Raw genomic sequence first — 15,193 nt, forward strand, 5'->3', positions numbered from 1 at the left:
TTGTCAGACTGGCTAATAAAATAAGACTCAACTATATATATGCCGCCTATAAGAAACAAACTTTAAATATAAAGGCACAAGCAGAAACTAACTCACAGATATATAGAATAAACAAGTGATTACCAGTAAGAAGATGGAACAGAGGAGGGGCAAGATAAGGTCAGGGGATTAAGAGGTACAAACTACTATGTACAACATAAATAAGCTACAAGGATATATTGTATAGAATGGGGAATATAGCCAATATTTTATAATAACTTTAAATGGAGTATAATTTTAAAAATATTGAATCACTATGTTGTATACCTGAAACTAATGTTGTAAATCAATTTACTTCAATTTAAAAGAATGAAAATTAAATAATAATTTTAAAAAGTAAAGATGGGAAAATGCACTAGCCAAAAACAAGCTGGAAGGAGTATTCTAATGCCAAACTAGGTAGATTTAGAGCAAAGAATATTAATATAGAAAAAGGTCTACTTTGTGAAAAAAAAAAGTGATGGATTCATCAAGAGGACATAACAATCCTAAATGTTTATGCTCCTAATAACAAAGCTTCAAAATACATGAAGCAAAAATGAAGAACTATAAGGAGAAACTGACAAATCCACAATTATATTCAAAAATTTCAGTAACTCTCTCAAAAACTGATAGAACAAGCACACAAAATTAGTTAAGGACAGAGTAGCCTTGAGTAACACTGTCAAACAACCTGATGCAGCAGAGCATATATTCTTTTCAAGTGCACACTGAACATTTACCAAAACAGACCATTTTGGGGGCATTAAAAAAAAGTCTCAATACATGTAAAAGGGTTCAAGTCATAAAAGTTATGGAATTAAATTAGAAATCAATTAAAAAAAATCTCTGGTAAATTATCAAATATTTGGAAACTAACACAGTTATATAAAACTCAGTGTCACATAAGAAATCAAAAGGAAAACTGGAAAATATTTTTAACTGAATGAAAATTAAAACACAGCATACAAAAATTCGTGGAATGCTGTTAAAGCAGTACTTAGGGGAAATTTTATAGCATTAAATGACTATCTTAAAAAAGAAGGGCTCAAATCAATGACCTAAGCCTTAAGAAACTACAAAAAACCAAAATGAAACAAATTAAATCCAAAGTAGGCAGCAGAAAGGAAATAATAAAGATCAGAGTGGCAATCAATCAAATAGAAAAGAGCAAAATATTACAGAAATTCAACAAAACCAAGAGTGGGTCCCTAAGACCAATGAAAACAATAAACTTCTAAACCATCTGATGAGGAAAAAGAAAGAGAACATCAGCTACCAATAACAGAAATGAGAAAAGTGAGAGAGGTTCTCACAAAACTTGTACACAAAAAGGAAAATTATGAGCAACTTTTGTTGTAAATCTGTCAATTTAAATGAAATGGATAGATTCCTCAAAATACACAAACTACTATAGTTTACTTAAGAAGAAACAGGTAACCTGAATATATATAACAGTTCTATATCTGTTAGTTAAGAAATGAAATTTATTGTTAAAAACCTATCCACAAAGAAAATGAGTATGGCTTCACTGATGAATTCTACTGAATACTTAAGGAATAAATAATACCAGTTCTACACAAACTTCTCCAGAAAACTGAAGAGGAGAAATACTTCCCAGCTCATTCTATGAGGCCAGCATTATCCTAATACCAAAATCAGATAAAGAGATCACAAGAAATGAAAACTACAGACCAATATTCTTCTGAACATAGATGCAAAAAATTCTAAATGAAATCCAACAGAAATAAAAGATAACCAGGTGGGGTCTCTCCTGCTACTGTTTTAACATTTATAATCAATCTGTATAATTCATATATTAATAACCAAAAGAAAGAAAAACTATATGATCATCTCAATAAACACGGAAAAAGCATCTGACAAAATTCAATAACCATTTCTGATTTTTTAAAAATTCTCAGCAAACTAGGGATAGAAGCAAATATTCCAACCTCATTCAAAGCACGTATCTGATAAAAATTTATATCCACAATAAAAGGAATCCAGATTGGAAAGTAAGAAATATAACTCTTTACATGATAACATGTTTAGATAATTCTCTATGTAGAAAATCTTATGGAATCTACCAAAAAGTTTTCAAACTTCTACAAAGTTAGTTTAGCAAGGTTGTAGGATACATGATTAATATGCAAAACTCAATTTAATCTTTCTAACCTATCAATGCACAGAAACTGAAATTTTAAACACTATCTCACAATGCAATAATTTTCTAAAAACCCAATTTTAAAATGGGCAAAACAGCATATTATCCACAACAGTCAGAATGAATCAAGACAACTCAGATACCCATCAGCCGATGAATGATACACAAAACATGGTACATCCCATACAATGAAATATTATTCAGTAATTAAAAGATATGAAGGAATGATACATGCTACAACGTGGATGAACCTTAAATTATGCTGAGTGAAAGAAGCCACATAGTGTATGATTCCACTGATTTGAAATGTACAGAATAAGGAAGTACAGGGAAAAAGCAGATACAGCCTAGGGATGGGAAGGATGAGAGAGTTGGGGATAATGAGTAAGGGACTAAAACCAACAAAAATGTTCTAAAATTAATTACGGCAATGGTTGCAGGACTCAAAATATACCAGAAGCCATTGAATTGGAAGTTGTAAATGGGTGAATTGTATGTAAAGTGAGCTATATCTCAATGAAGTTGTTAAAGAAACAAGCAAATGAAGTCACTGTGGTTTCCAAGGGGCAGGATACCCAGGAACTGGTCCTGAGCCACGAATCACCATAGAAGCCATGGATGAGACCAGTTGATGTTTCCTCTGCTTTTAACCTCCCCATCCCTCCTTTTCCCTCCATGACAAGCCTCAGAAGCCTAGGTGTTAATAACTCACCACCTGAGCCCTCAAGAAGGTGGGCGGCAGCTTCAGATGCTCCTCAGCACAGTGCATCAGAGTAACTTGCTGGCAAACACTCACAGGGCAGGAACCAACCACTTCAGTCCTGTGATGAAGCAGGATTCTCCGAGGACAGGCAAGGAAATCGCATGCCTCTCCTTCCCCATGAGCCAGTCATCAGCGCGTAGTGCTGGCTGCCAAGCCAAGATTACAGGGAAGGCCACCGGTCCCCATTACATACGGTGGAGCACATCTGCCAGCCTGACCGTTGCTGCCTGGGAAAGGGTGGGGTGGAGCAACCTGAGATAGAGGCGGGGATGGAGTATTGCCCCCAACATGCTGACAGCAGAGTGGAGAGCCCATGGTACCTGCAGGAGATGTGGAGTAGCATACGAGAGAAGCTGTGGCATTCTGACTTCTTGAAGTTGGAGCAGGCTGACACACTTACCCACGTGGCTGCCTGGAATCCTTTCCAGGCAAGAGCCCTGCTTCATGGGTAAGCAGAGAAGAAATCGTGCAACACCAGGCCATCTGGAAGCTGATGGGAGAGCACTTTCCCCCGTAGTCCTTCCTAATTTTAGGTGCTGTTTTATACAGCAAGGTTCTGGCCACCTCCTCCTTCTAGGAGCCCAGTGGGAGCAGAGGTGGCTGCCCTGAGATGATGGAGCACTTGGCCCAGAGCAGGTCCTCCACCCCTGAACCAACACCAGGGTCTTCCTGGACTCTGGTGAAGTGACACTGCTGTCATCAGGACACAGACAGCCCCAGAGCTCCTGGCACCCATGACAGGGGACTGGCTCTGAAATGCCAAAACAGGCATTAGGAATTCTGGAAGTAACTGGGAACTGTGGGACATTTTGCACAGAGGAAACAATTTCGGATCAACACCTTCCAGTAATATGTAGCTTGTACTCAACTATTCACAGCAGACTGTTTCAAGGACTTTATTTTAAATTGATATAGAGTTTGTTCAGTTACAAAAGCCATTTATTGCATTCTCTCCATTTCATAGCTGGAATTCAAAGTGTTAAGATTCGATTTACTCAAGTGAAAAAAAAAATTAAGAAATAATCTGTAAAAGCTATTTCTGAAGAATATGCCCAGTATTTTATTGTTCTGTGCCTTTAGGTTACAGTACCAATGTCCTGCTTCCAGTAAAGTATGAGAGATGAGTCTAACTAAGGACCACATGAAACTTGAGCAACAAGCACTCCTGTAACAGCTGTGACATGGGTGCTGGCCTCCAGGCCTTGTGAGTTAGGACACCTTGCTTGCCTTTCCAGAAACACAGTGGCTCTGGACATCTCAACTGGTCCCTGTGGTAGAGGGATTGAAGGATCCTTTTCTGAACTTGGCTTCTCCATGAAAGAGACAGGAGAATGGCTTAAATATTACTATATCCTGAAACTTAGAAACAAAAACAAACAAGCCTGTGTCTTCTGCAAAGCGGGTGAATATGTGGATGCCAGTGTTTTTAGAGTGAGATGTTTTAGGGGCAGTAGGTAACTAAGTGAGGATGCTGTGTAAAATTTTTCCTTTTCCTGGAAAGGCAAAAAAGACTGAAAATCAGTTAAATGTAACATTTAGAATGTACACTGGGAAATTTATGAGTATGAAACCTACATAGCAACAGAACACCATCTTCTGATGACTGTACTGGGAAAGTCAGCAAACCCACACTAATTTCTGTTCCGCTTATTTCTTGGCTCCAGCTCAGCACTTTCAGCTGACCTTGTGCGACGATTCTGTCCAGGACTTATTTCTCTGTCTTGAAAATCATTTCTGAAAATGAAAAAAAAGAAAATGCCAGCTTAGAAAATGATGATCATTATTATTCTACAGCAGTTTCTGGTTTATAAGTACTTTCCCATGTGTTTTTATGTAATCCTCCAAATAGCCTTCCACTCCACTGACAAGTCTACTATGATAATTACTACTACTTTCATTATTATTCCCACTTTACAACTGAGAAAACAGTGACTTAGCAAAGATCACAGATCCTAAATGATAGTTAAGAACTGAATCTCCTCCTCAATCAGAAGTTTTTTGCTTCTGCTTCACACGCAGAAAGCTGCAAAAAAAGTGCTTCCATCGCAACAAGACGAAGCCAGAGGGTCTTAACAAAATCATAACTTATCTCAATCCTGTCAGAGAGCTGAGGTTGTAAGGGGACTAAGAAAACAAGTCCCCTCCCAACAGAGATGGGCCATGCGCATCCCCTCACTTTGGGCAGAGCTCTGGGGGAAAGAGGTGGCTGCCATTCAAGTACGTAGGAAGACGAAAGCAAACTTTCTCTGGATTCTGGAGCATATGCAGAGACCAAACTACATGGAGAAGAACAGGCTCCCAGACTACATGGAAAGACAGAGAAGTCCAGACATCTCAGCGGAACATAGGCTCCATCTGCCCTATCAGTGGGCTATGTGCCACATAAATGATCACCCACAGCCTGAGGCCAGCCCAGACTGAAGAATAAGAAGCAAATAAAATGGCTGTGGTTTAAGCTTCTAAGTTTCAGGGTGATTTGTTACATGGCAATTAAAAAACTAAATAGAACTATTTTTGTTCCATTTATTCTGCTTATCTACCACTACATAACAACCATTCTCAGGAAACAGCACAATTGTTTATTTGGTCATGATTCTAGATCTGGGCAGGGCTCAGAACAGACAGCTGAACTGAGTTTGGAGGATTCACTTCAAGGCAGGCTCACTCGTCCGGTGGCAAGCTGGTGCTGGCTGCTGACTTGAAAATTGGCTGGTGAGGGGGCTGCCCCTCCCCATTCTCCTCCAATTGTCTTCTCCCCATGCCAAGGGTGGGCTTCTCACAGCGGAAGGGCTGAGTCCAAGGGGAAGAATCCGAAAAGTAAGCATTCTGAAAGGACAAGCCCCATTGTGCGAACACTAACCAAGCTTCTCATATCACATGACCAAGTCCAGAATCAATGTGGGCCTCGAGAGTGTGAGTACTGAGAGGGCGTGATTCACTGCACCCACCAAATTAACCCTAACCCTGGGTGCATTCAGTTGGAAAAATCCATCAAGCTGTACACTTAAGATGTGTTCACATTAATAATAGTTCTTAATAAATAACAATTAATAAAGTCCTCTCCTCCAAAAAGAGACAGCCAAATTATCAAGTCTCCCCGAGAAAATATGTTGGGATCATTAGTGTACTGCAATTGACTTCTCATGGGGTTAGGATGAAATGCAGATTACCAATAGAGAAAATGATTCTTCCTTTTCTGATTTTATAATATTAGAAAAATCTATTTCCTAAAAAAAGATTTTTAAGGCACTAAAAGATAAAGCAAAAGAGATAAAGAGTTAAAAAAAGATTTTAAGTGGCAATCCTTATCCACCAGGGACTGTGTTCAGATCCAAAGAATGCTGACTGGCATATTCAATCACTCATATGCCTACTGAGTGCTCACCATGAGACTCCCCTCCCCCAGGCACTGTGCAAGGTGTGGGGCCTAATGAACATCCTCTCTAGGAAGCGAGTCGGGGTTTAAGTGCAGACAGTGCTGCAAGATCAGGGGAGCAGTCAGGGGCTTCTGAGCAGGGCCATCAAGGAAGGAACCACAACTCCTGTCTGGATGAAGAAAGGAGAAAAGGCAACCAAGGTGGAAGCAACAGCAGTATAAGGCAGTATGACTCTGAAGCAAAGATGAGTAGCTCAGCTTGGCTGTAACAAGGAAAGAAGGGTGGGGAAGGACAGTCCAGGAGCCAGCGGGCAGGCGGGGGCCGTAGCTCACAAGTCCCCACAGGACTTCAAACTACCACAGAGAACATGATGTCTTTCAGGTCTCACTGGAAGAATGAAGCATCTGACTAGAGGCAGAGAGACAGCCAGCCGAGAGACAGCCAGCCAGCCAGACAGCTGTGGCAGGAAGCCAGAGAGAAAACAAGGTCTTATGCAGACTGTGGCACAGAGGGGCTGACAGATAGTTCAGGGGTCGTCCACAGCCCTGCTCCTCAATGAGGGGCCCCAGAAGCAGCATCAGCAACCCGAGGGAGTGTTAAAATGCAAACTCCTGCACCCCAGCCCAAATCTCCAAAATCTCAATCTCGGGGTTCAGTGGAGCCCAATAATCTATTTTAACAAGTCCTCCAAGTGATCTTGATGTACATTTAAGTCTGAGGACAACTTATCCATAGGGTTTTGCAATCAACTGCATCTGAGACATAAGAGAGAGTGAGAAGTTGACAATGATTCTTCGGTTTCTGGCTGGATCAGTGGGGAAGACTGTTGACGCCACTGCTCATTGAGGGAGGGGGAGCAGGTCTGAGAGAAGAGGCTCAGACTCCTGGAGGCAGAAACATTTCCTCCACAATTTCATGGGGAAACTGAAAGCTGGAAACATGAAATGTGAAATGATTTACCTGGACCATTTTTCTTCCTATTTTCATCCTCTACAATGTAAATATATCCTGTAGCTCAAATTGGTAAGATGAACCAATAATCACAGATATAAGAAGCTGAGACCAACCTACAGAAAGCAGGGTTTTGTTTTGGGTGGGGTTTTGTTTTTTGTTGCTTATGAAAATACTGCTTTATATGGGGCACTGTGTTACTAAAAGAACCTCTGAATCATTTATGGAATTAGGAGAATGTATTGGGACTGAAATAGCATGTTCTAGGACTAATATCTCAAATATGTCACTTGTGGTACCACAAAATACCTATAAGCTTTGTTGTTATTGTTCAGTCACTGTCGTATCCAACTCTTTGTGACCGCATGAACACGCCAGGCTTCCCTGTCCGTCATCATCTCCTGGAGCTTGCTCAAATTCATGTCCATTGAGTCAGTGATGCCATCCAACCATCTCATATTCTGTTGCCTCTTTCTCCTCTTGCCCTCAGTCTTTCCCAGCATCAGGGTATTTTCCAATGACTCGGCTCTTTGCATCAGGTAGCCAAAGTACTGGAGTTTCAGCATCAGCCCTTCCAATGAGTTTCAGGGCTGATTTCCTTTAGGATTGACTGGTTTGATCTCCTTGCTGTCCAAGGGACTATTAAGAATCTTCTCCAGCACCAGTTTGAAAGTGTCAATTCTCTGGCAGTCAGCCTTCTTTGTGGTCCAACTCTCACATCTGTACATGACCACTGGAAAAACCATAGCTTTGACTATACGGACCTTAGCAAAATGATGTACAGTGATTTGAACATTTTTTGTCATTGCCTTTGGGATTAGAATGAAAACTGACCTTTTCTAGTCCTGTGGCCACTGCTGAATTTTCCAAATTTGCTGGGATATGGAGTACAGCACTTTAACAGCATCCTGTTTTAGGATTTAAAATAGCTCAGCTGGAATTCCATCACCTCCACTAGCTTTGTTCATAGTGATGCTTCCTAAGGCCCCTTTGACTTCACACTCCAGGATGTCTGGCTCTAGGTGGGTGACCAAACCATTGTGGTTGTCTGGGTCATTAATACCTGTTTTGTACAGTTCTTCTTTGTATTCTTGCCACCTCTTCTTAATCTCTCCTGAATCTCATGAACAGTATGAAAAGGCCAATGAGCTTAAGATGCATATTTGCAGAGCTATTATTTTGTTGAGACATAAAGCCGTGAGGTCCTTTCCTGATTCTGTTTCTTTTTTTTTTCATTCTGATTTTTATTTTTTTAATATAAATTTATTTTAATTGGAGGCTAATTACTTTACAATATTGTATTGGTTGTGCCATACATCAACATGAATCCACCACAGGTATACACGTGTTCCCCATCCTGAACCCCCCTCTGATCTCCCTCCCCATACCATCCCTCTGGGTCATCCCAGTGCACCAGCCCCAAGCATCCTGTATCATGCATGAACCTAGACTGGCGAATCATTTCACATATGATATTATACACGTTTCAATGTCATTCTCCCAAATCATCCCACCCTCGCCCTCTCCCACAGAGTCAAAAAGACTGTTCAATACATCTGTGTTTCTTTTGCTGTCTCACATACAGGGTTACCGTTACCATCTTTCTAAATTCCATATATATGCGTTAGTATACTGTATTGGTGTTTTTCTTTCTGGCTTACTTCACTCTGTACAATAGGCTCCAGTTTCATTCACCTCATTAGAACTGATTCAAATGTATTCTTTAATAATGGCTGAGTAATACTCCATTGTGTATATGTACCACAGCTTTCTTATCCATTCGTCTGCTCATGGACATCTAGGTTGCTTCCATGTCCTGGCTATTATAAACAGTGCTGCGATGAACACTGGGGTACACGTGTCTCTTTCAATTCTGGTTTCCTCAGTGTGTATGCCCAGCAGTGGGATTGCTGGGTCATAAAGCAGTTCTATTTCCAGTTTTTTAAGGAATCTTCACACCATTCTCCATAGTGGCTGTACTAGTTTGCATTCCCACCAACAGTGTAGGAGGGTTGCCTTTTCTCCACACCCTCTCCAGCATTTATTGCTTGAAGACTTTTGGATAGCAGCCATTCTGACTGGCGTGAAATGGTACCTCATTGTGGTTTTGATTTGCATTTCTCTGATAATGAGTGATGTTGAGCATCTTTTCATGTGTTTGTTACCATCTGTATGTCTTCTTTGGAGAAATGTCTGTTTAGTCCTTTGGTCCATTTTTTGATTGGGTCGCTAATTTTTCTGGAGTTGAGCTGCATGAGTTGCTTGTATATTTTTGAGATTAATTCTTTGTCAGTTGCTTCAACCCACTCCAGTGTTCTTGCCTGGAGAATCCCAGGGACAGGGGAACCTGGTGGGCTGCCGTCTCTGGGGTCGCACAGAGTCAAACACGACTGAAGCGATTTAGCAGCAGCAGCAGCAGTTGCTTCATTTGCTATTATTTTCTCCCATTCTAAAGGCTGTCTTTTAACCTTGCTTATAGTTTCCTTTGTTGTGCAGAAGTTTTTAGTTTAATTAGGTCCCATTTGTTTATTTTTGCTTTTATTTCCAATATTCTGGGAGCAGGCAGAGGAGCCTGCTGTGATTTATATCGGAGAGTGTTTTGCCTATGTTCTCCTCTAGGAGTTTTATAGTTTCTGGTCTTACGTTTAGATCTTTAATCCATTTTGAGTTTATTTTTGTGTATGGTGTTAGAAAGTGTTCTAGTTTCATTCTTTTACAAGTGGTTGACCAGTTTTCCCAGCACCACTTGTTAAAGAGACTGTCTTTTCTCTATTGTATATTCTTGCCTCCTTTGTCAAAGATAAGGTGTCCATAGGTGCGTGGATTTATCTCTGGGCTTTCTATTTTGTTCCATTGATCTATATTTCTGTCTTTGTGCCAGTACCATACTGTCTTGATGACTGTGGCTTTTGTAGTAGAGCCTGAAGTCAGGCAGGTTGATTCCTCCAGTTCCATTCTTCTTTCTCAAGATTGCTTTGGCTATTCGAGGTTTTTTGTATTTGCATACAAATTGTGAAATTATTTGTTCTAGCTCTGTGAAGAATACCGTTGGTAGCTTGATAGGGATGGCAATGGCACCCTACTCCAGTACTCTTGCTTGGAAAATCCCATGGACGGAGGCGGCTTGTGGGCTGCAGTCCATGGGATCGTGAAGAGTCAGACATTACTGAGTGACTTCACTTTCACTTTTCACTCTCATGCATTGGAGAAGGAAATGGCAACCCACTCCAGTGTTCTTGCCTAGAGAATCCCAGAGGCAGAAGAGCCTGGTAGGCTGCCATCTCTGAGGTCGCAGAGAGTCGGACACGACTGAAGCGGCTTAGCAGCAGCACTGAAACTATAGATTGCTTTGGGTAGTATGCTCATTTTCACTATATTGATTCTTCTGATCCATGAACACGGTATATTTCTCCATCTATTAGTGTCCTCGTTGATTTCTTTCACCAGTGTTTTATAGTTTTCTATATATAGGTCTTTTGTTTCTTTAGGTAAATATATTCCTAAGTATTTTATTCTTTTCGTTACAATGGTGAATAGAATTGTTTCCTTAATTTCTCTATTTTCTCATTATTAGTGTATAGGAATGCAAGGGATTTCTGTGTGTTGATTTTATATCCTGCAACTTTACTATATCCATTGATTAGCTCTAGTAATTTTCTGGTGGAGTCTTTAGGGTTTTCTATGTAGAGGATCATGTTATCCGCAAACAGTGAGAGTTTTACTTCTTTTCCAATTTGGATTCCTTTTCTTTCTTTTTCTTCTCTGACTGCTATGGCCAAAACTTCCAAAACTACGTTGAATAGTAGTGGTGAAAGTGGGCACCCTTGTCTTGTTCCTGACTTTAGGGGAAATGCTTTCAATTTTTCACCATTGAGGATAATGTTTGCTGTGGGTTTATCATATATAGCTTTTATTATGTTGAAGTATATTCCTTCTATTCCTGCTTTCTGGAGAGTTTTTACCATAAATGGATGTTGAATTTTGTCAAAGGCTTTCTCTGCATCTATTGAGATAATCATATGGCTTTTATTTTTGTTAATGTGGTGTATTACACTGATTGATTTGCAGATAGTGAAGAATCCTTGCATCCCTGGGATAAAGCCCATTTGGTCATGATGTATAATCTTTTTAATGTGTTGTTGGATTCTGATTGCCGAATTTTGTTAAGGATTTTTGCATCCATGTTCATCAGTGATATTGGCCTGTAGTTTTCTTTTTTTGTGGCGTCTTTGTCAGGTTTTGGTATTAGGGTGATGGCGGCCTCATAGAATGAGTTTGGAAGTTTACCTTCCTCTGTAATTTTGTGGAATAGTTTGAGTAGGATAGGTGTTAGCTCTTCTCTAAATTTTTGGTAGAATTCAGCTGTGAAGCCATCTGGACCTGGGCTTTTGTTTGCTGGAAGATTTCTGATTACAGTTTCAATTTCCGTGCTTGTGATGGGTCTGTTAAGATTTTCTATTTCTTCCTGGTTGAGTTTTGGAAAGTTGCACTTTTCTAAGAATTTGTCCATTTCTTCCAAGTTGTCCATTTTATTGGCATATAATTGCTGATAGTAGTCTCTTTATGATCCTTTGTATTTCTGTGTTGTCTGTTGTGATCTCTCCATTTTCATTTCTAATTTTATTGATTTGATTTTTCTCCCTTTGTTTCTTGATGAATCTGGCTAATGGTTTGTCAATTTTATTTATCCTCTCAAAGAACCAGCTTTTGGCTTTGTTGATTTTTGCTATGGTCTCTTTTGTTTCTTTTTGCATTTATTTCTGTTCTAATTTTTAAGAGTTCTTTACTTCTACTAACCCTGGGGTTCTTCATTTCTTCCTTTTCTAGTTGCTTTAGGTGTAGAGTTAGGTTATTTATTTGACTTTTTTCTTGTTTCTTGAGGTATGCCTGTATTCCTATGAACCTTCCCCTTAGCAATGCTTTTACAGTGTCCCACAGGTTTTGGGTTGTTGTGTTTTCATTTTCATTCATTTCTATGCATATTTTGATTTCTTTTTTGATTTCTTCTGTGATTTGTTGTTTATTCAGCGGTGTGTTGTTCATCCTCCAGATGTTGGAATTTTTAATAGTTTTTCTCCCGTAAATGAGATCTCATCTTACTGCATTGTGGTCAGAAAAGATGCTTGGAATGATTTCAATTTTTTTGAATTTACCAAGGCTAGATTTATGGCCCAGGATGTGATCTATCCTGGAGAAGGTTCCGTATGCACTTGAGAAAAAGGTGAAATTCATTGTTTTGGGGTGAAATGTCCTATAGATATCAATTAGGTCTAACTGGTCTATTGTATCATTTAAAGTTTGTGTTTCCTTGTTAATTTTCTGTTTAGTTGATCTATCCATAGGTGTGAGTGGGGTATTAAAGTCTCCCACTATTATTGTGTTATTGTTAATTTCTCCTTTCATACTTGTTAGCATTTGCCTTGCATATTGTGGTGCTCCTAGGTTGGGTGCATATATATTTATAATTGTTATATCTTCTTGGATTGAGCCTTTGATCATTATGTAATGTCCTTCTTTGTCTCTTTTCACAGGCTTTGTTTTAAAGTCTATTTTATCTGATATGAGTATTGCTACTTCTGCTTTCTTTTGGTCTCTATTTGCGTGGAATATCTTTTTCCAGCCCTTCACTTTCACTCTGTATGTGCCCCTTGTTTTGAGGTGGGTCTCTTGTAGACAACATATATAGGGGTCTTGTTTTTGTACCCATTCAGCCAGTCTTTGTCTTTTGGTTGGGCATTCAACCCATTTACATTTAAGGTAATTATTGATAAGTATGATCTCAGTGCCATTTACTTTATTGTTTTGGGTTCGAGTTTATACACCTTTTTTTGTGTTTCCTGTCTAGAGAAGATCCTTTAGCATTTGTTGGAAAGCTGGTTTGGTGGTGCTGAATTCTCTCAGCTTTTGCTTGTCTGTAAAGCTTTTGATTTCTCCTTCATATTTGAATGAGATCCTTGCTGGGTACAGTAATCTGGGCTGTAGGTTATTTTCTTTCATCACTTTAAGTATGTCCTGCCATTCCCTTCTGGCCCAAAGAGTTTCTATTGAAAGATCAGCTGTTATCCTTATGGGAATCCCCTTGTGTGTTATTTGTTGTTTTTTCCTTGCTGCTGTTAATATTTGTTCTTTGTGTTTGATCTTTGTTAATTTGATTACTATGTGTCTTGGGGTGCTTTGCCTTGGGTTTATCCTGTTTGGGACTCTCTGGGTTTCTTGGACTTGGGTGATTATTTCCTTGCCCATTTTAAGGAAATTTTCAACTATTATCTCCTCAAGTATTTTCTCACGGCCTTTCTTTTTGTCTTCTTCTTCTGGGACTCTGATGATTTGAATGTTGGGGCGTTTAACATTGTTCCAGAGGTCTCTGAGATTGTCCTCATTTCTTTTTTTCTTTTTTCCTCTCTGATTCATTTATTTCTACCCTTCTATCTTCTACCTCACTAATCCTATCTTCTGCCTCACTGATCCTATCTTATTCTACTATTTGTTCCCTCCAGAGTGTTTTTGATCTCATTTATTGCATTATTCATTATATACTGACTCTTTTTTATTTCTTCTAGGTCCTTGTTAAACCTTTCTTGCATCTTCTCAATCCTTGTCTCTAGGCTATTTATCTGTGATTCCATTTTGTTTTCAAGACTTTGGATCATTTCCACTATCATTATTTGGAATTCTTTATCAGGTAGATTCACTATCTCCTCCTCTTTTGTTTGGTTTGGTGGGCATTTATCCTGTTCCTTTACCTGCTGGGTATTCCTCTGTCTCTTCATTTTGTTTATATTACTGTGTTTGGGGTGGCCTTTCTGTATTCTGGCAGTTTGTGGAGTTCTCTTTATTGTGGAGTTTCCTTGTTGTGGGTGGGGTTGTATGGGTGGCTTGTCAAGGTTTCCTGGTTAGGGAAGCTTATGTTGGTGTTCTGGTGGGTGGAGCTGAATTTCTTCTCTCTGGAGTAAAATGAAGTATCCAGTAATGAGTTGTGAGATGTCAATGGGTTTGGAGTGACTTTGGGCAGCCTGTATATTGAAACTCAGGGTTGTGTTCCTGTGTTGCTGGAGAATTTGTGTGGTATATCTTGCTCTGGAACTTGTTGGCCCTTGTGTGGTGCTTGGTTTCAGTGTATGTATGGAGGCGTTTGATGAGCTCCTGTCGATTAATGTTCCCTGGAGTTAGGAGTTCTCTGATGTTCTCAGGATTTGGACTTAAGCCTCCTGCTTCTGGTTTTCAGTCTTATTTTTACAGTAGCCTCAAGACTTCTCCATCTATACAGCACTGTTGATAAAACATCTAGGTTATCACGATGGTGTGATCACTGACCTAGAGCCAGACATCCTGGAATGTGAAGTCCAGTGGGCCTTAGAAAACATCACTACGAACAAAGCTAGTGGAGGTGATGGAATTCCAGTTGAGCTCTTTCAAATCCTGAAAGATGATGCTGTGAAAGTACTGCACTCAATATGCCAGCAAATTTGGAAAACTCAGCAGTGGCCACAGGACTGGAAAGGTCAGTTTTCATTCCAATCCCAAAGAAAGGCAATGCCAAAGAATGCTCAAACTACCACATAATTGCACTTATCTCACAGGCTAGTAAAGCAATGCTCAAAAGTCTCCAAGCCAGGCTTCAGCAATATGTGAACCGTGAACTTCCTGATGTTCAAGTTGGTTTTATTTTTTTTTATTTTATTTTTAAACTTTACAATATTGTATTGGTTTTGCCAAATATCAAAATGAATCCGCCACAGGTATACATGTGTTCCCTATCCTGAACCCTCCTCCCTCCTCCCTCCCCCCTCCCCATATCATCCCTCTGGGTCATCCCAGTGCACCAGCCCCAAGCATCCAGTATCATGCATCGAACCTGGACTGGCGACTCATTTCATACATGATAGTATACATGTTTCAGTTGGTTTTAGAAAAGGCAGA

At 39.7% G+C, this 15,193-nt stretch overlaps 1 protein-coding gene across 4 annotated transcripts in view; it reads right to left on the minus strand.

The window, feature by feature from the left end:
* Positions 1–3,816: 3,816 nt before the first annotated feature.
* RAD18 (RAD18, E3 ubiquitin protein ligase) overlaps positions 3,817–15,193 on the minus strand; it is a 111,888-nt gene continuing 100,511 nt past the window's right edge. For all 4 annotated transcript variants that reach the window (XM_027522912.1, XM_027522911.1, XM_027522908.1 and 1 more), the window contains one exon: positions 3,817–4,679. In XM_027522912.1, coding sequence (XP_027378713.1) covers positions 4,577–4,679 — 103 coding nt within the window. In that variant the 3' untranslated portion in view covers positions 3,817–4,576. The remainder of the gene's footprint in view (positions 4,680–15,193) is intronic.

Source organism: Bos indicus x Bos taurus, chromosome 22 (genome assembly GCF_003369695.1).
Source record: "Bos indicus x Bos taurus breed Angus x Brahman F1 hybrid chromosome 22, Bos_hybrid_MaternalHap_v2.0, whole genome shotgun sequence".
NCBI lineage: Eukaryota > Metazoa > Chordata > Mammalia > Artiodactyla > Bovidae > Bos > Bos indicus x Bos taurus.